Below are 24,320 nucleotides of genomic sequence, written 5' to 3' on the forward strand. Positions count from 1 at the left end.
CGGGATATGAGCATATTCGGGTTTTTGCCGGTGTTTACATGGCCGTTCAAAACCGGGTTATTGCTAATATCCCGGTTTTGAACGGGTTATTGGCTGCATGTAAACGTAGTCAGTGTTACTTTAACCCTCTGTAGAGTGTTACACATATGTACTCTCAGTTGATTTAACACTGGGGATTGTATTGTGTACTACTGTGTTGAAAGGTACTAGGACAATATGAAAAGTTGTGTACGGATATTTCAATGCCCATTTTTTTTGAATGTTACGTTTATATATCAGGCCCCAGGATTTGAAATCTATGGAAGCTTGTTTCTACTACTGAATAAAAAATAAAATCTCATAATTCTGACTTTTTTTCTCAGAATCGCATCATATAAACTCGCAATTGTGAGTTATAAAGTCAGAATTTTTAGATAAAAAGGTACAATTATCTTTTAAAACAATTTTATTGCGTGGCAGAAACAAGCTTCCATGAAAAATGCTTCAGTCCTGCTGTCATGATGTTGCTGTCACTCCAATTGTGGAGTGAGCTCTTAACATCTCCTGCCTGTCCATTGGTCATAAGAATACGCTCTGATGAAGTTAGTCAATCACCGCCGTGAGCATGGACTTGTGTTTCTGAAAGAGGTAATAGTGGGATTCTTACAAAGTGAAAATTATTAGTTATTTTAACAAATTCTTGAAAAACAAATTTTTGTGCAAACAACTCTCTACAATGCGGGTAAATCACTCGCATATGCAAACAAATTTCACTCTAGGCGACTAAAAAAATTCTTTAATTAGCTGATGGCTAGTAAATTTTATGATTTCACTCGCCTGTGATTTGAGCTAGAAACAAAAAAGACACAATTTCCTTGCCTGCTGAGCTTTACTGAAAGAAAGCACACGAATACTGAATTGAGTTCTCTTTCTCGTCGTCTTGGACAAATTCACACAAAATTCCCATCTTGTATCCTAGTAAACATAGATTAGTGAACGTAAACAGTCGAGAAAGACAACGCATGTGTAACATTATCAATATATTGGATTTGTGCAGTATGTATTAAAGTGACAGCAGCCTAATATTCCTGTAATGTTAATCAAACAGCAAAAGAAACCACTCACTGCTCTTGACTGAATAACTTTCGTAACTTAAATATGTTTTTTTTATTTTTCATTTATAAAGTGAACATTATGCAGTGGTGTTTTTAAGGCTGTCGTCGACTAAAGATTTTTCTAGTTGATAGGTAGTCGTTCATTTAAGACATAAATCATAATAATGAGTCTTTAATTGCCTATATACTGTATAATACACAGCCTAATCAGCGCTCAAGCACACGCATAAAGCTTGCCACAGCGCACCAGCAAAAAACAGAAGGACACTTTGAACAATTTAATAATGTATTGGGAATGTTTTCTGTTTTCGGCTCCAGAGATTAAGTCAATGATGCTGACTCATCATCTCCGCAGTAGTGCATGTTTCATATGGATTACATAATCTGAGAATATTTATTTTACACTTGAATTGTTTCATTTAAAAGTAGAGATTTCAAGCTTTCTATAGATATATTTCTCTTGTCTGTGAGGCAAGTATACGTTGAGTTTCGGTTCATTATTGTGACGTTCAAGTTCACAGAAAGCACATCCTGATTTTACAAAAGCAAAACTTTTTGTTGTTATTGTGAGTTTACAGAAATAAAAGTAGACCCTTTACAGTTTGCATTACTCTTATCTGTATGACCAGAAATTAGGGAGTATTTTAAGTTAAACACAGTGGTGCGCCGGGGCCTGTATGTCATGCAGTAAGAGCTTCTCAATCTCCACACAAACACTAAGAACAGCGCACATTTATCTAGGTTAGCATTAGAGCGAGCGGACTTGTATAGTTGCTACTACTTACATGTTTCAAGTCATAAGCCATATTTGAGGTTGATGAATGATAGGCAAATGTTTTGGATGTTTGTTTCACCATTTCCTGTCAAGTTTTTTTTCTGCGACTAATAAAATCTTACTCAACCAAACCTCTTCTAGTCGACTGTTAGGGGGCAGTCCGAGTTATTTTACATTTGATTACTTTATTCAATTTCAACACGTAAATCTTGTGCTATTGCTTGTAGTTTGATTACAGGCTGTTTAGTTGGAAATTGTTTATTCGATTTTTAAAAAACTGCACAAGCCAATGGCGACCCGAGCTTCAGTGTGTCCATAGAGGGTCGGCCAAACAGTTATAATAATAATAGTTATACTATAGGGCTGATGAATACTTGATTCTGATTGGTTGAGGATGTTCTAAGGTGTGCAATTATTTTCAGGGAAACGCACGGTTGCAGTAGTTCCAGCAGGTTTGACCACGTTATAGCTCCATATCACTCCGCATAGTTAACCGTAATAACGGAAAATAGGATACAATTCATAAGGAAAAACATGCAGCCCCATGCGCTTGATCTGCAATTTTCGATGTCTAACTTCACAATCAATGGACACATGCAGTTTAATTTAAATAAATAAAGTATATGGTCCTACTTCTATCTATAATCAATAGAAAATTAAACTGAATATATAAATAAATTGATAGTCGTCCTGCACGGGTTTTCGTAATTATTCCAGATAATATAACAAATAAAAATAATCTGCTTCGCCTCGTGACCGCATTACCACCTCAGGTGTGCATTATTTTTCTAATAATTCAACGGCCTGTCGTCATTTGTTCCTTACATAACTTCCAGAAACATAATATAAAGATCTGAAAATGCATTTCATGACCTCTTGAACAAAGTGCTGCATACAACAGTTTTACCTTAAAAACTTGCCATTTGAAAATAGTTTTTAATACTTTATTTCTGATTTATTATTACATGATGCTAAATGATGTTTTTCTCTTGCTGTTATGACTCGATCCTCACTCATTGATTGTTGTCACATCTACAGATCAGACAGTGTGTGTGATAGATAAGAGCAAAGGTTGCAGTCAGTTCTGTAAGCCAGGCTATCAGTCGTACGAGTGCTCGTGTGCTTACGGCTGGAAACTCAAGCAGAAAGAGAAGTGCGAGCCGGCTGGTGAGTTCCCTAACAATCACAATCACATTTACGCACAACCACAAGCAGGCTACAGGTTATGCTATCTGACTCCTCATAATACCATATAGCATATATATATATATATATATATATATAGCCAGAGAATGTTATTAAAGTAAACAACTTTATATTGTTTCAATAAAGCATGTTTTATTAGCATTGTGTATTTTTTTTTTTAATACATGCCTACACATTGATATTATTTTAAAAACACTGAAATAACTTGTTCCACTTTTTTCGATGGTCCACTTTAGACATTCTACTAACTATAAGTAACTTTGCAACTACATGTCAGCTAACTCTCATTAGAGTATTAGTAGACTGTAGTATGATGTTAGGTTATGGTTAAGTGTTAGGGTTCGGGTTAGGAGAACAAGTTGACTTGTAATTGCAAAGTTACTCATAGTCAGTAGAATGTCTGTTGGGGAGCATCAAAATAAAGTGTTAGCAGATATTAAGCAGACAGCCTAATAATACTCTAATGACAGTTAGTTGACATGTAGCTGCAAAGGTACTTCTAGTTAGTTGAATGTCTAAAGTGGACTATCGAAAATAAAGAGTTTGCAGATGTAAAGATGTAAGCTTTACAGTGGCATGAACACAGAATGGGATTTGTTTATTAGTGATCTGGGAGGTAGGAAGAGAGAAATGGTCAACTCTTCTCTAGAAAGCCAGTGTTCAGAAACGCTCACAGCATCTTATACATGATTATCTGTCTCACATATGTGAATATATATTATGTTTTTATTCCTTTTCATCTGGCAACTGGGAAGTCATTTCAGTAATTCCATTCCATATTTACTCCAAAAAAGCCATGTACCAAAAAATGACAAGCATTACCAAATCGTCTCTAAGTAAATGTTCACTTCTTTCTTTAGTGTCATTCCCGTGTGGAAAGATGAGTAGCTCGAGTCAGTGGGGCAGACGTCAGACCGCCAACATACAGTCAGAATATGAAGGACTCGCCTGTGCCCCGGAAGAGTGTCCCTGGCAGGTGAACACACTACTCTCCATCCTCCACTAGTCCTCCTATTCATCCTCTACTACTCTCCATCCTCCACTAGTCCTCCTCTTCATCCTCTACTACTCTCCATCCTCCACTAGTCCTCCTATTCATCCTCTACTACTCTCCATCCTCCACTAGTCCTCCTCTTCATCCTCTACTACTCTCCATCCTCCACTAGTCCTCCTATTCATCCTCTACTACTCTCCATCCTCCACTAGTCCTCCTCTTCATCCTCCACTACTCCTCCTCTTCATCCTCTACTACTCTCCATCCTCCACTAGTCCTCCTCTTCATCCTCCACTACTCCTCCTCTTCATCCTCTACTACTCTCCATCCTCTATTACTCTTCATCCTCCACTACTCTCCATCCTCCACTACTCTCCATCCTCCACTAGTCCTCCTCTTCATCCTCCACTACTCTTCATCCTCCACTACTCTCCATCCTCCACTACTCTTCATCCTCCACTACTCTCCATCCTCCACTACTCCTCCTATTCATCCTCTACTACTCTCCATCCTCCACTACTCTCCATCCTCCACTACTCCTCCTATTCATCCTCTACTACTCTCCATCCTCCACTAGTCCTCCTCTTCATCCTCTACTACTCTCCATCCTCCACTAGTCCTCCTCTTCTTCCTCCACTACTCCTCCTCTTCATCCTCTACTACTCTCCATCCTCTATTACTCTTCATCCTCCACTACTCTCCATCCTCCACTACTCTCCATCCTCCCTTACTCTCCATCCTCCACTACTCTCCATCCTCCACTACTCTCCATCCTCCCTTACTCTCCATCCTCCACTACTCTCCATCCTCCACTAGTCCTCCTCTTCATCCTCCACTACTCTTCATCCTCCACTACTCTCCATCCTCCACTACTCTCCATCCTCCACTATTCCTCCTATTCATCCTCTACTACTCTCCATCCTCCACTAGTCCTCCTCTTCATCCTCCACTATTCCTCCTCTTCATCCTCTACTACTCTCCATCCTCTACTACTCTTCATCCTCCACTACTCTCCATCCTCCACTACTCCTCCTCTTCATCCTCCACTACTCTCCATCCTCCACTACTCTCCATCCTCCACTACTCCTCCTCTTCATCCTCCACTACTCTTCATCCTCCACTACTCTCCATCCTCCACTACTCCTCCTCTTCATCCTCAACTACTCCTCCTCTTCATCCTCCACTACTCCTCCTCTTCATCCTCCACTACTCTTCATCCTCCACTACTCTTCATCCTCCACTACTCCTCCTCTTCATCCTCCACTACTCTTCATCCTCCACTACTCTCCATCCTCCACTACTCTCCATCCTCCACTACTCTCCATCCTCCACTACTCTTCATCCTCCACTACTCTCCATCCTCCACTACTCTCCATCCTCCACTACTCCTCCTCTTCATCCTCCACTACTCTTCATCCTCCACTACTCTTCATCCTCCACTACTCTTCATCCTCCACTACTCTCCATCCTCCACTACTCCTCTTCATCCTCCACTACTCCTCCTCTTCATCATCCACTACTCCTCCTCTTCATCCTCCACTACTCTTCATCCTCCACTACTCTCCATCCTCCACTACTCTTCATCCTCCACTACTCTCCATCCTCCACTACTCTCCATCCTCCACTACTCCTCCTCTTCATCCTCCACTACTATTCATCCTCCACTACTCTCCATCCTCTACTACTCTCCATCCTCCGCTACTCTTCATTCTCCACTACTCTTCATCCTCCACTACTCTTCATCCTCTACTACTCTCCATCCTCCACTACTCCTCCTCTTCATCCTCCACTACTCTTCATCCTCCACTACTATTCATCCTCCACTACTCTCCATCCTCTACTACTCTCCATCCTCCGCTACTCTTCATCCTCCACTACTCTTCATCCTCCACTACTCTTCATCCTCTACTACTCTCCATCCTCCACTACTCCTCCTCTTCATCCTCCACTACTCTCCATCCTCCACTACTCTCCACTACTCTTCATCCTCCACTACTCTTCATCCTCCACTACTCTCCATCCTCCACTACTCTCCATCCTCCACTACTCCTCCTCTTCATCCTCTACTACTCTCCATCCTCTACTACTCTACAAATACATACCTACCTATTTTACGTCATTGGACCTGTATCTATTTTAAGTATTCTATCACTACTCTCCATCCTCCACTACTCCTCTTCATCCTCCACTACTCCTCCTCTTCATCATCCACTACTCCTCCTCTTCATCCTCCACTACTCTTCATCCTCCACTACTCTCCATCCTCCACTACTCTTCATCCTCCACTACTCTCCATCCTCCACTACTCTCCATCCTCCACTACTCCTCCTCTTCATCCTCCACTACTATTCATCCTCCACTACTCTCCATCCTCTACTACTCTCCATCCTCCGCTACTCTTCATTCTCCACTACTCTTCATCCTCCACTACTCTTCATCCTCTACTACTCTCCATCCTCCACTACTCCTCCTCTTCATCCTCCACTACTCTCCATCCTCCACTACTCTCCACTACTCTTCATCCTCCACTACTCTTCATCCTCCACTACTCTCCATCCTCCACTACTCTCCATCCTCCACTACTCCTCCTCTTCATCCTCTACTACTCTCCATCCTCCACTAGTCCTCCTCTTCATCCTCTACTACTCTCCATCCTCCACTAGTCCTCCTCTTCATCCTCTACTACTCTCCATCCTCCACTACTCCTCCTCTTCATCCTCTACTACTCTCCATCCTCCACTACTCTTCATCCTCCACTACTCTCCATCCTCCACTACTCCTCCTCTTCATCCTCTACTACTCTCCATCCTCCACTACTCCTCCTCTTCATCCTCTACTGCTCTTCATCCTCCACTACTCTCCATCCTCTACTACTCTCCATCCTCCACTACTCTTCATCCTCCACTACTCTCCATCCTCCACTACTCTCCATCCTCCAGTACTCCTCCTCTTCATCCTCTACTACTCTCCATCCTCCACTACTCCTCCTCTTCATCCTCTACTACTCTCCATCCTCCACTACTTTCCATCCTCCACTACTCCTCCACTACTCTCCATCCTCCGCTACTCTCCATCCTCCACTACTCCTCCATTACTCTCCATCCTCCACTACTCTTCATCCTCCACTACTCCTCCACTACTCTCCATCCTCCACTACTCTTCATCCTCCACTACTCTCCATCCTCCACTAATCTTCATCCTCCACTACTCTCCATCCTCCAGTACTCTTCATCCTCCAATACTCTCCATCCTCCACTACTCTTCATCCTCTACTACTCTTCATCCTCTACTACTCTACAAATACATACCTACCTATTTTACGTCATTGGACCTGTATCTATTTTAAGGATAGCTCCAACCCTGGCATGAATATCTAATTGAAACAAAAATGTATTCAATTTAAATATGCGTGCAGTTCAGGTTTATTTTAAACCACCGCTTTACGTTCAATGTAAAAGACTTTATTTCACATATTGCTTTAAACTCATTTGGTAACATGTTCCAGAGTTGGGAGTCCTTTACAGAAAAGGCTGTCTATCACTATATTATTCATCCATTTTCTGTACGCACACAAAACAATACTTAACTGCATTCATCCTCAGATTTACATGCGGTTGTCATCCATAAGATGTTGTGTGTTTGTGAAGGCGATGCTGCGTCAGGGGTCGAGTGGTTTCTGCAGTGGTGTCGTGTTCAGGGAGAATCTGGTCCTCACCTCAGCCCAGTGTGTGATGAAGTACAGCGACTTCCAGGTGGCCGTGGGTGAGTTTCCATTCAAACATACTAAGGCTACTTTAATCCGGATACATTTGAAAACGGCGTTTTCATTTAAAAACAAAACTCTCTGAAAAACGAATTGGACTCTCCCTCCACACTGGCGTTTTCTGACGTTTTAGTGTGGATGAGAAACTTTGGAAAACGCTACATTATCCATACAACGCATGCGTAAACCCTAAAAAAAAACTCAATGAGATGATACAGACAGAAAAATAAAAAGTTATCAAGCAATTCTTGAAAATATATATTTTCAAAAAAACGTTTTACTATAAAACTACAAGAAAATCAAAGCCATAAATCTAAACAAGTTCCAAATCTCAGCCTGATATCTCAAAAAATGAGCTTTCGGTCAGATGTTGTTTGGCCGCAGTACCAAACGCTTCCACTGGATGAAAATCGTCTCGCATTCATTTCCAATGCACTTATTTTTTACCGCGAGGAGCACAAATTTTATTCAGGACCATTTAATCTGTTTGAAACATGTCCATGGTTTTTTTTTGTGTGTGTTCACATAGCAAGTGCCAAAACCTTTACCAAGTTTCATACCATTCCAATAAAGTGAAAAAAAAAATATTAATAATATTATCTGTGTGTGATTCTTACAAGGCCTTAAAGGTGCTGTATGTAACTTTTTCACTCTACTAAATCATAAAATACGTTTGCATATATATGTTTGCATATATTGAGGAAGTTCACATAATCGTTTCTCTGAAAAAAACTTCTACAGCCAGTTATTTTAAATTTAACTTTGTTTCCAGGCTGGAATGTTTGTTGTTGTTTTGGTCAGTGTGATAATGCACGCTGCCAATTTGCCAATTTTCATTGCGCTCGTTCCTGTTGCGTGTCTCAAACTGGCAACCCGTGTGAGCGTCCAGTCTGAGGAGCAGGAGAAACCATGATCCTCCATATTTTGAATTGGACTGCAGTACCTATTTCGACGTCATTCTTAATGACCTATTCTGTCATTTTTACAGACTGCACCTTTACTGTCAGTTTTCTCATCTCAACTACACTCCTCAGGTAAGAGGCTGAGCTCCTTTGAAGCCGGAGAGCAGACTCTCCACGTGAAGCAGGTGCACATCCACCCGCTGTACGCTGAGGGCCAGCCGGAGAACGACCTGGCCGTGGTGGAGCTGAGGGAGAGGATCGTCTTCAAGAAGCTGGTTCTCCCAGCATGTTTGCCAGAGCGGGACTTCTCCGACAGCGTGCTCATGGCCGGAAACCTCTTGGGGGTCGTCACCGGCTGGAGGGAGGTCTCCGGGGACACAGGGTTTCAGGGGAACCTCATGCTAAACCACCTGTCCTATGACAAGCTGCCGGTTTGCTCCCAGCGCCACTCCGGACAGGTATGTGTGTGGAGAAGTCAGGATTTTATGGAGTTGCAGGGTTTCTCATTTCACAAATTGTTCTCTTATAATCAGGGTTTGAAAATAACACCCGCCAAATGCGGGTAAAAATCAACTGTGGCGCACTACGCTGTTAAATCACAAGCCAATTTGGCGTGTTACTTATTATATGTACTCACCTTGCTGGGGAAGTTTGTGTAAGACAAATCTGCGCAGATTTAGTGCAAATACTCGTGAGTCATCATCATATATTAAATACAGCGTATTGCACAGAATCTGCTCATATCTGGCTTACTCGAACACACATGTCACTACACAACAAATAATGGCGCGCTTGTTCATTTGCATTGTAGCAATAGTGAAGATTTGGTGAACAGAAAAGACATTGTTATTTTCCAACATCCAACATTATTTATTTTCTTCGTACTGTATTGATCTGTCCACCTAAAATACATTTATGGTGAAAAGTATGAAAGAAGAAGAGAGGAGAAGCTGGATGACAGGATTTTGTTTGAATAAGAAATGAATGTATGAAATCCAAATTTTAAAATATATATATAGAAAAAAGAAAAAGAAAAATTTTTTTTGGCTAGTAGAAGTTCTGAATGGGCGGTAATTTAAAAATGTAGTAGCCAAATTTGCGGGTGAGTGAAAAAGTTAATTTCAAACCCTTCTTATAATCCAAGCATCATACAATTTATTTAATGGTGATGTGAAGGTGGGTGAGGGCTTTTCCAGTTCACTAAAATAATACATTATTATTATGTGTTATTAATATTATTATTTGAGCACATTTGGAGTCCACATAAAAAGGGTGATCTGGGGTAGGGTATGCTGATATGATAATATGATAAATCACGGTAGAGACCCGCTATTAATGACGTTTGATTTGATGAAACAGTGCATTACACCCAACATTTGTTAGAACGCAGACAAAACACACCAAGTCATTAATTACAGTAGTTTAATTACTTTTCCCTTAAAAAAGTAAAGTAATCTCTTGCTGTTTGTGGAATTTAATTTCAGTTAATTCTGATGTTATTATAGAATTATAGAATTACAAAGCAAGCAAAGACTTGTGCATAAAAGGTCATATAGGAGGTTTTCCCATGATGCTTTTTTGAGATATGTGGGTGGTCAGATATTTATGATGGAGAAAAACCAGATCTCAAAAAATTCCAAACAGTCATTGATAATTACGCTCCCTTTAAGAAATTGATGATTAGGAATTGTAGAGCATCCTGGATTGATAATGAATTAAAAGATTATATGACTCCGAGAGATGCGGCTAAGAAAACAGCACAAAAAAATGGACCTATAACTGACAGACAGAAATATTGTAAACTGAGGAAATATGTGACAAAACCTAATCAAAAGAAAAATAAACAATATTATGTACTACAGTTAAATAGGAACATGAATGATGGGAAAAAGCTTTGGCGCACAGTAAATGGTAAGACACACAACCTACTTCGATGGACTGTGATGGTATTTTTATTACAAAACCCAAAGAAATTGGTAATTATTTGAATCATTATTTTGGTAGAGAGGTATATAAATTGAGGAAAGAATTATCATATGGAACAGACAATATCTTGACCATTTAAACATAAAAAATTATATGAGGGGTTAACATTGTCATTTTGAGTTCAGCGAATTAGAAGTAGAAACGATTAATAAATTAATAAAGTCTATATGTAAGGATAAACAATCAGGGATAGATAATATAGACGATAAATTGATTTGAATTGCCATAGAGTATGTTGTGGCTCCAATCTGTCATATATTAAAAGCAAGCCTTACACGACTAACATTTCCACAGGCTTGGAAAGAAGCATTTTCCCAGAAAATGGGAAAATACCATTTAGTGGCCCTAATAGTCGTCCACTAAGTTTGTTACCAGCGCTAAGTAAGATATTAGATCTAATCTTAAGATCTAAGTAAGAGAAGGCAGTATTTGATCAAATACAAGGTTACTTCACAGAAAATAATCTGACAAAACAAATGTTCAGCATGCTTACAGAAAGGGACTCTATGTAAAGAGCACAGCTTTAGTACAAATGACAGATGACTGGTATAGGGATTTGGATAATAAAATGATATGTGGAGCTGTCTTATTAGATTTTACAGCTGCATTTGATCTTATTGATCACAAGCTTCTTCTGGAAAAGTGTCATGTGTTTAGACCTTCAGCAGTTGCTTGGATGGAGAGTATAATGTGGAGTTCCTTCAAGGGAGCTGTCTAGGACCACTCATGTATTGCATTTTTACTAACGATTTGCCTCTCGTTTTAAAAAGTGCTAAATTAACAATGTATGCAGAAGGTATTACAGTATACGCGTCTGCACCAACATCTGCTGAATTGACTGCCATCTTGAAATGTATGCCTCGTTTCCTTTTCAGCATTTTCAGTACATTCGCGGCAATCCATTACATTACACATTTAAGGCAATCTGACTACTTTTTGATTACTTTTCGATTACTTTTGTCCTAACTTGTTTATCACACTGAGTTGAATAGGATAATGTTGTACAATATTGATTAAAAAAAATACAATGAGAAAGAAAATATATTCTATTCTTTGTTATCAACAACATGATGTCCATTAAATATTACATTACGTCAGAGTATCCCCGACTGGGGTTCATGAGTTGAGTGAAAAGCTATTAATTAAATCATAAAAAAAACATACAAAACAAAACACTTACTGAAGAAGATTAAAAATATAAATATTTTATTTGTTTACCTGCATGTCATGTGACCATTAACTGAAATCAGAGAACAGTGAAATTAATTTTATTATTTATTATTATTGGCCTAGCTATAAAACATTGGGGAGCCCCTGCATTGCATGAAAATATGAAATGATGTGAATTTGTGCATTTTATTGTGTTCGAAAGACAAAAGCCTCCCAGAGACAGTAATTCACGGTTAAACGACTCAAAACATCCCACAGACCTGGAAGGGCTTCTGAACAGATATACAGTGCAGTATAAGCAGGAAGCTTTTTTAGTAAGGAAAGATAAAAAGTAGTAGTTGGGAGAATCAATAAATTATAATAAATTTACTGCCATTGTGAGAATAGCATGTTGTTATGATCCAGCTGAGGATCAAACCCAGGTCTCCGATGTGTGTGTGTCCTTGATGCTGACCACTCCACCACTGAAGGAGGTTCGACCGAAGTGCAGAGGAATATTAATACAACTAGACCACAAAAGTCTGAGTTCTTTGGCTCTTTACTTCAGAGGGAAAAACTAAATATTAGCAACAGTCTTAGGCAGCGCTTTAGATGAATGTGTTACTGGGTAACTCAAACAACTCCCCACGGGAGGCAACACAAAGAGGGCAATCCAAAACAGAAGAGATCTCCTTAAAAGGACATTGTGTAGGAATTTCTCCCATCTAGCGGTGAAATTGTATTTTGAATTCAAACGAATTGTGCTCTCTAGCGCCTCGCTTTTTCAAATGCGTGTTGCATCTACGGTAGCTGTTATGTACCAAAAAGCTATGACAGGATGTCTTCTAATAGCACTTCGTCGAGTTTTACATTTTTGTAATCTCCGGTCACGTTTCCTTTTACGTTCAATTTTGGACTTTTTTGGCGACGAGGATTTCTTCTCCTGTGGCTTGGCATATGTATGGTCAGCCATTAAAAATAACAGTGCAATGCAGCCTTTTAAACTTGCCGGGGCAGTGAAGCGCCTCTCACTGCTCTGCTCCTCCGTTTCTGCTGCTTTCAGTCACGTGACGCTGGCTCTGAACGAAAATGCGTTGTGGAAACGTGTTGGCCTAGTACTTTTTGACAACTCTCTGCTATTATAGTTTTCAAGATGGCGGAACGACATGGAAGCCTCCGTGGACCTACCCGTCACATGTATATAAATATAATAAATTCTTTGTTTACGAGGATAAGTCAGATAATTGGCAGTGGTATTTTTACACCATTGAGGACATTTTTATGAATAAAAATATTGATTTTAGATAATAAAATACCTAAAAAACTACACATTGTCCCTTTAAACATCAGTCCAGAAAGATATTTATCCAAGAGTTCACAATCCACAAAAAGGTAACAAAAAACATTCAATCCAAGTGCAAAAACAGAAGGCAGGAATAATCTTACACCAATGACAACGCTTAGACCAACAGGACTGATCCAGAATAAAAGGCAGTGGGGCCTTAAATATGGTTTGTCATTAGGACTGATTCAACACAGGTGAGAGCATTACAACCATTTAACAAAGGAGAATTAATCTGGGCTGAATTAACGCCATCTAGAGTTATTTTTTATATCTGGATAATTATTCATCCAGTTGGTGAAGTCGAGGGACGTACAAAGCCAGATTTCAGGGCCTTGTGGATATAGTCTGGGTTTCCTCACTGGTGGTGAAATGGAAAATTGTTTTAGGATGTTTTATCTGGTTTACTAGGTTTTTGGTGGTTTTTAATGGTTTTTGGTTGTTTTTAGATGGTTTTGGATGGATTTAGGTGGTTTTTAAGGGTTTTTATGTGGTTTTTGTCGGGTTCTCTGGTTTATGGTGGTTTATGGTGTTTTTGAAGGTTGTGGCTAGTTTTAAGGTGGTTCAGGTTGGATTTTAGGTGGTTTTCTAAGGGTTTTATGTGGTTTTACCAGCTTTTTGGTGTCTTTTTCTTGTGAGGGTTAGGTTTAGGTATGTTTAAGAGTTTGGTCCTCATTCCCTGTGAGGGTTATATTCTAGTGTTGGTGTAGATGTAGGGATAGCCAACTTTTGTCCAAGATGCGTCTCCTCTTATGTGACCGTTAGGTTTTAGGTATATTGGAGGAATTTGATCTTAGTCCCCTAGGGGGGTCAGATTTTAGTGTTTGTGTAGGTACCAGGTTTATCGTTGATTGTGCTGTAATTATATATCTTTCTACGAGGGTTAAGTTTTAAGCATATTTGCTAATAGGTCTTACTTGTTCTGTCAGTGGTTAAGGGGGATAAAAATGTATGATTTGTGTAAATAGATGTTGGGGTCTCAGATCAGGAAGGACAAATTGAGCCGTTGCTCCTTGTCTATCTCTTGATCATCATGTCCCCTTTTTATTTTTTTTATTTTTTATTTATTCTTTATTTCTTTAGAAGAAAACATTTTTATTGAAACAAAAAATTGTTTAGGTGTGAATAAAAGGATGAACAACTTTCAAAAGGATGAACAACTTTTGTGAAAGTTTTTTACAAATAAACATATTTTTTTTAGTTTACATTTGTGTTTAATCAAACTGATCTCCCTCCCGTCATTCGTTCAGGCCCCTTGGGAACTTGGTATTTTACTTCGTAATCCTCTGTCATTCCGCCCGTCTTCTTTGTTCTGTCCAGTGCGGGTTATGGTCAATCCCTTTGATCTGTACATTTTGAATGCCATGCCTCTGGAAATGTTTAATTAAGATGCGGAAGGAAGGGTGTCGCTGAACAGGATGTGTTTGGTTTTGGAGATGTTCTTTGTATATTTTTTTGAGTTTTGACTTTGAATACCCTGAGGGTTGTAAAAAGAATTTGTTTGGCCTCTTGAAAATCCTTCTCCCTCGTAAAGATTCTTGAGAATCTCAGGACTTGAGCTCGGACAATCCCTTCAAAGGTATGTTTGGGGTGGAAACTTTTATAATGGAGCGTGTGTGTCTGTTTCTTTGAAAAAGACCTTTGAGTCCAGTCGGTGGGTAGCGTTAAAGTTTAGGCCCTTGTAGTGTCGGTGGTGGTGAAGAGCAGGCCTATTCAAATAGCGGCCCGGGGGCAAATTTGGCCCGATTGAAATTTATTCTGGCCCGCGGCAGATAAAAAAAAATAAAAAATAAAATCTACAAATCTGCCGCGGCGCACAGACAAGGGTACAGGCAAATATTCTAGAGCGGAGCAGGTCGTCTCCATGGTGACAAACACTCATTCTCACTGATTGATGTTCTCACGCTGCCTATGACACATGCATCTAACATGGCGTTGTCCATCCCAAACCGCAAAGTTGACAGAGAAAATCGTAAGTTTCAGAGTGAATGGACGGAGAAGTACTGTGCCAACTATGGCAAGCAAGCGAGGGACCGATAGACCTGTGTGTTTACTGTGCAACGAATCAGTGGCTGTGGCCCAAGAATATAATGTGAAGAGACATTTTACTACAAAACATTAGTCTTTTTCTGCGCAATACCAAGAGGGCTCAGTGGAGAGACAACGTAGAATAGACAGACTGGTAACTTCTTTTGAGCAAAGTCAGCGTGAAATTGGCGGGTTTTGTACCGAAAAAAATATTCTTGTTATTAGTTTTCATCAAGAGTATGTTTACAGGACATAGTTAGCAGATTTTTACTTACTGTACACTTGAAATGTTTTTTCTAGTTTTAAAATGTGTACTTACTGTCTGAAAGATATACTTAAGGGATATTTGAATGTTATTTCCCAAAATAAGATTTGATACTTGAAACTGCAGTTGCGGTTTTGCACTTATGACAGCTTTATTTTGATTGTTTGATTTATTTATATATATATATACTATATACTATACATAAGCTATTACTTATGTTTACTGTGAGGGTAAAAGCTGTGTATATGTCTCAGTATTTGCAGTTGCGCACTTTGTTGTAGGCCTAATCAATACAAGTTGAATGTGTTGAAATAATAAAGGAAACCAAAAGAATAATGTACCTTATTTTATTTCATATATTATGTACCTTAGTATATACATATAGTATATTTTAATTTCCTTTAGCTGATATCAATTTGTCCGTCCGGCCCTCACAAATTTTGGAATTTCCTAGTTTGGCCCCCCTGCAAATGTTTTTGAATAGCCCTGGTGTAGAGGAAGTCTATTGAGGTTGGGTTTGTGGTTGCTTTGACTTTGATTAGTTTGTGCTGGTTGTTTAAGATCTGTGTGAAAGTTTCAAAATTTTTGGTTCCATGTTGCCATATTCCCCAGATGTCGTCAAGGGGACGACCTGGATGGGAGTTTAGTACATTTGGGAAAAATTGTTTCCTCCCATCGTGCCATATAAATGTTTGTATATGCAGGGTTGAATTTTTTGCCCATGGCCGTATCATTTATTTGTAGGTAGTGTTCTCCAGCAAATTCAAAGTCATTACATGTCGGACTAATTTCTAGTAATTGAAGGATTGTCCCGTCTGGTCTTGCGCTATCTTCGTTCTTTTCAAAGCATTCTCTGATTGCTTGTAGGCCCAATTTGGTCTCAATGTTGGTATATAGACTGACAGCGTCCATTGTGAACAGAATGGCTTCTGGTGGGATTTTTAGAGATTTGATTTTATCAGTGAAATCATATGTATCTTTTTAATGTAACTTTCATGTTTGATGGATAATGGTTTTATGTAGAAACCACTATATTCTGCAATCCTGTATGACTCACTACCACAGTAGGATACTATGGGACCTCCGGGGGCATGTAGGGAGTTGGCCAGTCTTCTCTTGGTTTATGAATTTTCGGTATGTTCTCCCAACAAATATTTCTTCGGTTTTGGTTGTAGATAGCCCTGTTTAACTGTTTCTTCAATAATGTGTTTGATACGGGGAATGGATTTTTGGTAAATCGGGTGTAGAATTTTGGTGTAAACATTTTTTGTCCTGTAGTTGTCGTAAGCCTTATTGAATGTATTGGGTTTTGTCCATAACTACTATTGCGTACCCTTTGTTAGCTGGTTTATAACAAGATCCTTTCTTTGGGCAAGTGTGTTTAGAGCTTTTATTTCCTGTAGGGACAGGTTCGGTTCCGGTGATTGGGGGTTGGTTGTCAGATCTTTTAGGTGTTTTTCGTTTTTGTCGAAGAAATCCCAAATTTGTTGGGGTGAGGGTTTCCAAGTGGATCAGTTTTGGGTCGCTCCCCGTTCCAAAGAATATTGCCCTTTGTATGCTTAGGTGAAATTTACTTAATTCGGCCCTTATAGAGTGCCTATCCCGTGATTTAGTTGAGTGTGCTGGGATGAAAGATAGGCCCCTGTTTAGTACTGCTGTTTCTGCTGGTGTTAGGATGTGTATTTGTGAGAGGTTTACCACTGTCCCGTCTAGTTTAACCAGTTCTGTGTTTGTTGTCCTGACAAGTTTAAATGTCCCAGCCAGTGCTCCGCCATGGCCTCTCCCGTTTGGACTGTCCAGTAACTGGTAACAGGTACAGGTACCCCCTGGTAACAGGGTGATGTATTGTGCCCTGTCCCTGATAATATCATTTAGGAAGTCAAGAGTTTCCCTGATACGTTTCTGTCATAGTTTATGAGGGGAATATGTATTATTGCTGTTGGGAGGTTTTGTCGCGCTGCTCCAAAGAACTCTCTCTACCGCCGTCCGTAAGATTGATAAGTTGCCCTCGTTTCTGTTGTTTAAACCAAAGTGTAAAATAACTTGTTGGACTTCCGAAGCTGTCTGGGTTTTATTAGGATATGATAAGCGTGTTCTAACTTGGCTCCTGGATAGCTGACAACCTGTACTTTGTTGTTTCTACTGTGGGGTAGCTGGCTAAGGTTAGAGGCGCCTAGAAAAAGGAGTAGTTTCTTGGGGGTTAGACTCAAGTTTTGGTACTTGTTCTGGTGGTGTTCCTGTCTTTCAGAAATCCCTAAGGCCTGTGTCCGAGTCTCTGTCTGGAGGTTTACGGTTTGCTCTTTGCTTTCTTCAGGTATTTAACGGGGTAAGGTGAGGTATTGGGATTAATGCAGGTTTTGATGTGCTAGGTTTCTCCTCTGGGTCCGGACGTTTGGGTGTGGAGAAAGCCTGTGGTGGTTTTAAGGTGAAGTCGTTGTTATTTGATTCCATTGTGGGAAAAAAATATTCGTCATCGGAATCATGTGTTGATCTAATAGAGGAGATCCGGTTTGTTGGTTTGTGTCGTTTTGTTTCAATGTTGCATGATTCTTCTCCGGTCTCTGTAATTTTCCGACGGACCGTTGGTTTCGGGGTTGGACATTTAGTGATTGTTTGTTCCTTTATTGGTTTATCTTGTTTCTGGGTTTCTTCATTTTCGTGAATGTTTTCTATTGTAGGGGACTTTAGCGGTAGTGGTTCCGGTTTTTGGGTGGGTTGAGATGGTTTATCTGTTGTCATGAAGGTTGTGACAACTTGGGAGGCTAATTCAATGGTATGTTCTTGTAGGGATTTTAAGTTTCGTCTATCCCATTTTATTGCTATCTGCAAGGCTTTTACCTAACGTGTTCTAGATGTGGTAAGAATAGATGCTTGTGTCGTTTCTAAGCACTCCTGATAGTGATCTTTAAGTATATCTAGTCCCATGTGCAACCAGTTGCGTGCATTAGCATATATCCACATGCTGGTTGTTTGATAATGTTTGGAAAGAGCAGGTTCTAAGATAAGCATATAGGCTCCTGATGAGCTGTTTGAATTCTTGGTCTACAGACATCTCTGGTTTGCGTTACATTTTCCTTTTGATTTGGGAACCTGAATAAATTATAATTCTGTAGTTACTGTACTTGATAAAAATTAGATTATTTTTGATATATACTAAGATTATTGCTATTGGATTTGCGGTCAATGGGATACACAAAAAATATTATAAGATATGCAAATGCTCTCATCCCCTCTGTTTTTACGAACCAGAAAATGTTAGACCTGTCTGGGCTACCCACTTTCATATGCCTGTGTGGGCATTTGGTTCACTCCCTATTCTCACCTCCTCCCCCCTTTTTTAATAGGAAGGAGGAGACCAGAAAGGGAAAGTAGTGCAAAGTGTTCCTCCCATTTGTATTTATTAATAAATTGATTCATTTATATTTATTTATTTATTTTTCATTTATTTATTTTATTTATTTTTTTGTTAGGGACTGTTCGTTTTTTATTTAAGGGGCTACCGGATAGGGCTGCACGATATATCGTTTTATAATTGATATCGCAATGTGCGCATCCACGATAGTCACATTGCAGGATGTGCGATGTAAGTAGCCTTAGGGATCGTAGTTGTTCCGTGATTCATGATCAGTACGGGCCAGCAGATCCCCGGCCCGTAACAGCAGATCCCCGGCCCGATGATGAATATATGTTGTTTATATCCTTTTATTTATATACTATATATCTGTACATACCTACTTCAGTATTTAGGAATGCAAAGTTTCCAGTTTGAACTTACTCTGGACCAGCGAATTCAAGGCAACAAGTGGATTGCACAATCATAAGGTCTGTGGGGGCAAGGGCGAGGTCTTGTTCTTGCTGAACACTTCTAATTGGTCTGCATAGTCCGGGAGAACACAGGATAACTCTGGAGGGGTCCCGGATGACTTAACTCGAGAGAAACAAGAAGTTCAAGAGATGAAGTAGAGAGACACAAGTTATCACAATTAGGCCCCCATCAGTGTTCATTTTGGCAGCCATTTTTGATTTAGTTCTGTACACACCGGGACGAAAATCGGCATGCATTATTCTCCAGCGTTTTTCAACGCATTTTTTGTGTTCACACCCAAGCGATTTTCGCTGACCATGAGCCGAGTGAACGTGCAGATTCATTCCCTGACATTAGATGGCGTAAATGTAAAACTAATGTAAAACAGAAATATCCAGACCCCTGGATTCTGTTCCATTTTATTGTGCTCTCAAGGGTTTTTTGAACCAAGAACACGAGCTGTGTGAATGACTCCTTACCAAGAGCAGTAGTACAGAATGAGTACAGGCCTAAGTGTTGTTTGGTGAGTCGCGTTACCTGTAGTAGCAGCTGGGACTCATTTCGATGGGCAAAAACATGAAGGTGGGATGTCAAAGCTTATGTTCCGACACCAACGAGACCAGCAGCTTTACATTTATCTCGGCCTGCATCTTCCTCGTCTTCTTCCCGGCAGTGTAGACGCTACTTGGTGTATATCTTCTTCGCCGTTACGTGTGTGTGCTCGGCAAGACAGTTTTGTGTTTGAGCGCCCCCAAGTTGTGTTTTACTGTAACTTCAGAAGCTCCAGATACGTGAGCAAAAGCATCAATCTCATTGGTCGGATAGTTTTTGACGCGGCGCGTCAAACCAAAAAAACGAACCCGAGGCGTTTTTAAAAAAATGACGCCTTTTACGTTTGACGTTTTTCGCGCCGGTGTGCACACTCACATTGGCGCCCTTTGTTTAATCACGAGGCGTTAAACGTCGGCGAATATCGCGCGCGAAATTCGTCCCGGTGTGAACGGGCCTTTAGTCTTCATCTTTAGACGAAAATGCTTATTGGTCTTAGTCACATTTTAGCCATTTTGTCTTTCATAGTTTTAGTCTAGTTTTAGTTGACGAAAAGTCTTTTGCATTTTTTGTCAACTTTACGACATTACTTTTAGTCAAACTGCAGTTACCTACTTGAATTTTGGTAGCTATTTTATATGTAGTATTTAGAAAGAAAATGTCATTGTAAATATTCTCGCTAGGCCAATTCGATTAAGCTTATGAGAAATTTGAATCAAGGTAACAGGCTGTATTGACATTGCACTCTTTAGCAGTAGCACTTGTGCAGTTCTACATATCCATTTTCCTTAGTTCCAGTTTTTTAGAGTACCGAACCCCCTGGTTAAGGGACAATATTTGCCCCCTTAAATCGATTTGTCCATTTCATTTTTTACTTTTATAAGTACCTTTAAAAAAGAAATAATGCTTTAAATAAAACAATGTTCAATAAATATTCAATGATAATACAAAACGTTTAATATTAATAAATTATTATATTAAAATCTCCAGTAGGTGGCGGTAACTCACTGTCTTTATGAGTGAGTCATCAAGTCATTCATTCATTCAGTAACGAAGCAAGTATTTATGAATGGATCATTAAATCTCATGATTCGTTCAAAGCCACAGATTCGTTCACGAATCACCGCTGTGTGCTGCAGTTCTGCTGTGGCTTTCGTTGTGAAATATAGCAATAAGCCTACTGAAATACTGTTTTAAATGTAGTACAGCACTTAATGTTACCCTTTTGTTTTTTTGAACTGTTGTATAAAATCAATGTCACGTGGATATTCGGGAAATATTAAATTGTGGATATTCGGGAAACATTGCATTCTTGCTCGTATAATATGATCAACATTAAAAACACTACTGGATATAAGCCTGGATTCTGATCGCAGATCAACGATTAAAAAATAATAATAATAATAATAATTTTTGATCGCAGATTTAGTCGCAGAAAATCTCAAATGAACATCGCTGAACCCCAGCTTACTTGTCTGTGTTTTCAGATCATCCGCGCTTCACGCATGGTTGCCAGATGCTATTGAAAACACCGGGTAGAAAACAAATAGAAAACCTCTGACTGAATAATTAAATTATTGACATCTGGCAACCGTAAGCATGAACGCTCGTAACATGTCTGTAATGTGTTGTTTCCTCCTTTATTTGACAAAAACAAGTGGTTTTGGTCAAGTTTTTATTTTTTCAAACACATTTCAGTCTCGTCTTTTTTCATCAACAATATTGCATGTGTTGATATAGTCACAGTTATCGTTTAATGGGTGTCGTCTGTCATCGTATTGTCTTAGTCAGGGAAAAAAAAGGTCGTCAACGAACATTTTTCGTCATAGTTTTCATTAACGAAATTAACACTGGCCCCCAAAGATCAACAGCAAGCAGTAAGAAAGGGCTGGATTGTAAGGGACATTTGGAAAAGAATTATGAACAAAGTCTTGTATTTGTAAGGGCTAACTGTGTAAAAAAAGGACTGAAATATTCAGTATAGGTGAATCAAACCTATTTAAAGTTGTTCTAGTGTATATGACTGACTAGTTTTATTTTGTCTGTAGGTCACCAATAAGATGGCCTGTACGATGCCTCGATCTAAAGCGGATTGTGTGTTTGCATCCGGCAGTCCTGTGCTCACACTGTACCGAGAGGTGTTCTTCCTGACCGGCATCATCAGCCGGCCCTCGGGAACCGACTGCAAGAGCGGATACGTCCTACAGAAAGTGTCCCGCTTCCTGCCATGGCTGAACTCCTTCATGAGGCCCTAACCAGAGAGAAAACCACGAACACGCAATACACTTCACCCGTGCTATTTCAGTTCATATTACCATTGTTTCCACTACAGACGTAATGGTAGCACTTTATTTTACAGTGTCCTTGTTACATATATGTACTTATCATAGTAATAACAGTAAATTATAACTAACTAACTAACCCTCAACCAAATCCTAATCCTAACTAGTAAGTACATGTTGTTAATTAATATTACTCAGTTCTTAACCCTCATCCTTCCCTCGCGTCCTGTAACAAATCTTTCACTCGCGGGTCAAAATGACCCCAAGGTCTTAAATTATACCTTTTTATTTTTCTTTTTTCTTTTTGTCCAGAAAGCTTAATTTATTTTATTTTGATAATATTTTTTCTGTTTTTTAATGCAATTCTTTTGGGAGTCTTTTTTTTATTTATTTACCTTTAATTTACTAGATTTGATCAATAAATAATAAATACAAAGTAATTTAGTAATTTAAGGGTAAATAAAATTTAAAATCTCCCCCAAAGAATTGCATTAAAAAATAGAAAAATATTATCAAAATGAAATAAAATAAGCTTTCTGGACAAAAAAAAAAAAGTATAATTTAAGGGCTTTGGGTCATTTTGACCCGCGAGTGAAAGATTAAATTATATTTATTTTTTATTGATCAAATCTAATAAAGTAGTTTGAATGTTGAGCATTTTTAGTTTGAATGTTGAGCATTTTTAGTTTGAATGTTGAGCATTTTTAGGTTTATCTGTGTGTACTGAAGTATTCCTCGCATTCCATTCATTTCTATGGGGGTCAAATTAACTAAGGATAAGTTAAATATATAAGTACACTGTAACAATGACACATTAAAAAAAGTGTAACCCTATATACTTATTATACTTATATATTTGTGTAGTAATTACAATAATTGGGTTAAAACCGGGAACTAACCCTGAACCAATCCCTAATCCCAATCTTAACCCATGTAGTTATCTTATATTATTCAGTGCTTTCTTGGAAGTGCTTGGAAGTAATTATAAAGCAGTAGGTCCTGAACCTCTCCTGTTTTATCAGACACTTCCTTTTCTTTGAAATAATATTTCTCAATTACACAATGAATGTGTATGAATGAATGGGTCATGACATTCTTTTTTTTAAATTTTTTTATTAAATTTTCCCTCACTTATTTTAGTTAGTTTTTTGTACCAAAACACTCAATTATAGTAATATACGGCGATTGCATAACTAATGAGCATGAAAAGTGCAGATGGAATAATTGAGGAACTAATACATCTTTCTTTTTTTTAAGCTTGACTTTGGGCAGCCATTCAGAAATATGTGAAGAAGTGATGTTGAGGAACCTTGACTATGCATTTATCATATAGATACTGCTGTGATTCTGTGGATAAAGTGACTCTTCGCCATAATAATAATAATAATAAAGAGAGAGATAAAAAACTGATGTTTGGTAGAGCTGCACGATTCTGGATACAAGAATCACCATTTTCCCACAACTAAACAAAATAAGTGATTTACTCGAGGCTCTGACAAAGTGTTGCTGCAGTCTCTTTAAAGATGTTTATTTAAAAATGAATTTGAATGAATTATTTTCCTTTAATTGTCTAGCGCCTGTAAACTGTCTTAAGGATTGTCCCACGGGTGCATGTGCAATTATTGAAGCATGAAAAACCTTTCCAATAAAGATCTGTAAAGCTTATTTGGAATTTACTCAGTTTTCTTTGAAATACACTATCATGAGAAAGGGACCTTTTTTTTCTTCTTCTTTTTTGCTGAGTTAATGCATTAGGCGAGTTGTGATGTTAAAGCATTAAAAACTTACAATTTACAGTATATGTGAAAGGAGCGCAACTGGAAGAAAACAAAACTAGAGGTATTTCACATTTGCCCAATATATTGCAGTATATTAACATATATGAAAAACAGTTGAATATATTAAAATATATTTTCAGAATGCATACAAATTCAAGCTTAAAATTGTATCTCGATGTTTTGACAATAATTCATGCTTCATGTAATGTATAAAAATATACATGACATAAGGCATGAAATAAATTCACATATGTATGTTTTTTAATAAAGTGAGTTACTTTTTTGGCTATATATATATTTGCTTTACACCGTTTTCTATATTATATATAAAATGATATTGAATACATTCAAACATTGGATTATATTGTGATATTTATTGTCAATGTGCATTCATATTCTCCT

General features: G+C 38.7%; 1 protein-coding gene across 1 annotated transcript in view; it reads left to right on the plus strand.

Moving 5' to 3' along the window:
• The window catches only part of proza (protein Z, vitamin K-dependent plasma glycoprotein a), a 36,922-nt gene extending 13,117 nt beyond the window's left edge, over positions 1 to 23,805 (plus strand). The window contains exons 6-10 of the mRNA XM_077230587.1: positions 2,908 to 3,036; positions 3,936 to 4,051; positions 7,717 to 7,831; positions 8,867 to 9,192; positions 21,907 to 23,805. Of these exons, the coding sequence (XP_077086702.1) occupies positions 2,908 to 3,036; positions 3,936 to 4,051; positions 7,717 to 7,831; positions 8,867 to 9,192; positions 21,907 to 22,113 (893 nt within the window). The 3' untranslated portion in view covers positions 22,114 to 23,805. The remainder of the gene's footprint in view (positions 1 to 2,907; positions 3,037 to 3,935; positions 4,052 to 7,716; positions 7,832 to 8,866; positions 9,193 to 21,906) is intronic.
• The last annotated feature ends 515 nt before the right edge of the window (positions 23,806 to 24,320 follow it).

This window comes from Siphateles boraxobius, unplaced genomic scaffold (assembly GCF_051911475.1).
Source record: "Siphateles boraxobius isolate OS27281-9 unplaced genomic scaffold, OSU_SipBor_1 15, whole genome shotgun sequence".
NCBI lineage: Eukaryota > Metazoa > Chordata > Actinopteri > Cypriniformes > Leuciscidae > Siphateles > Siphateles boraxobius.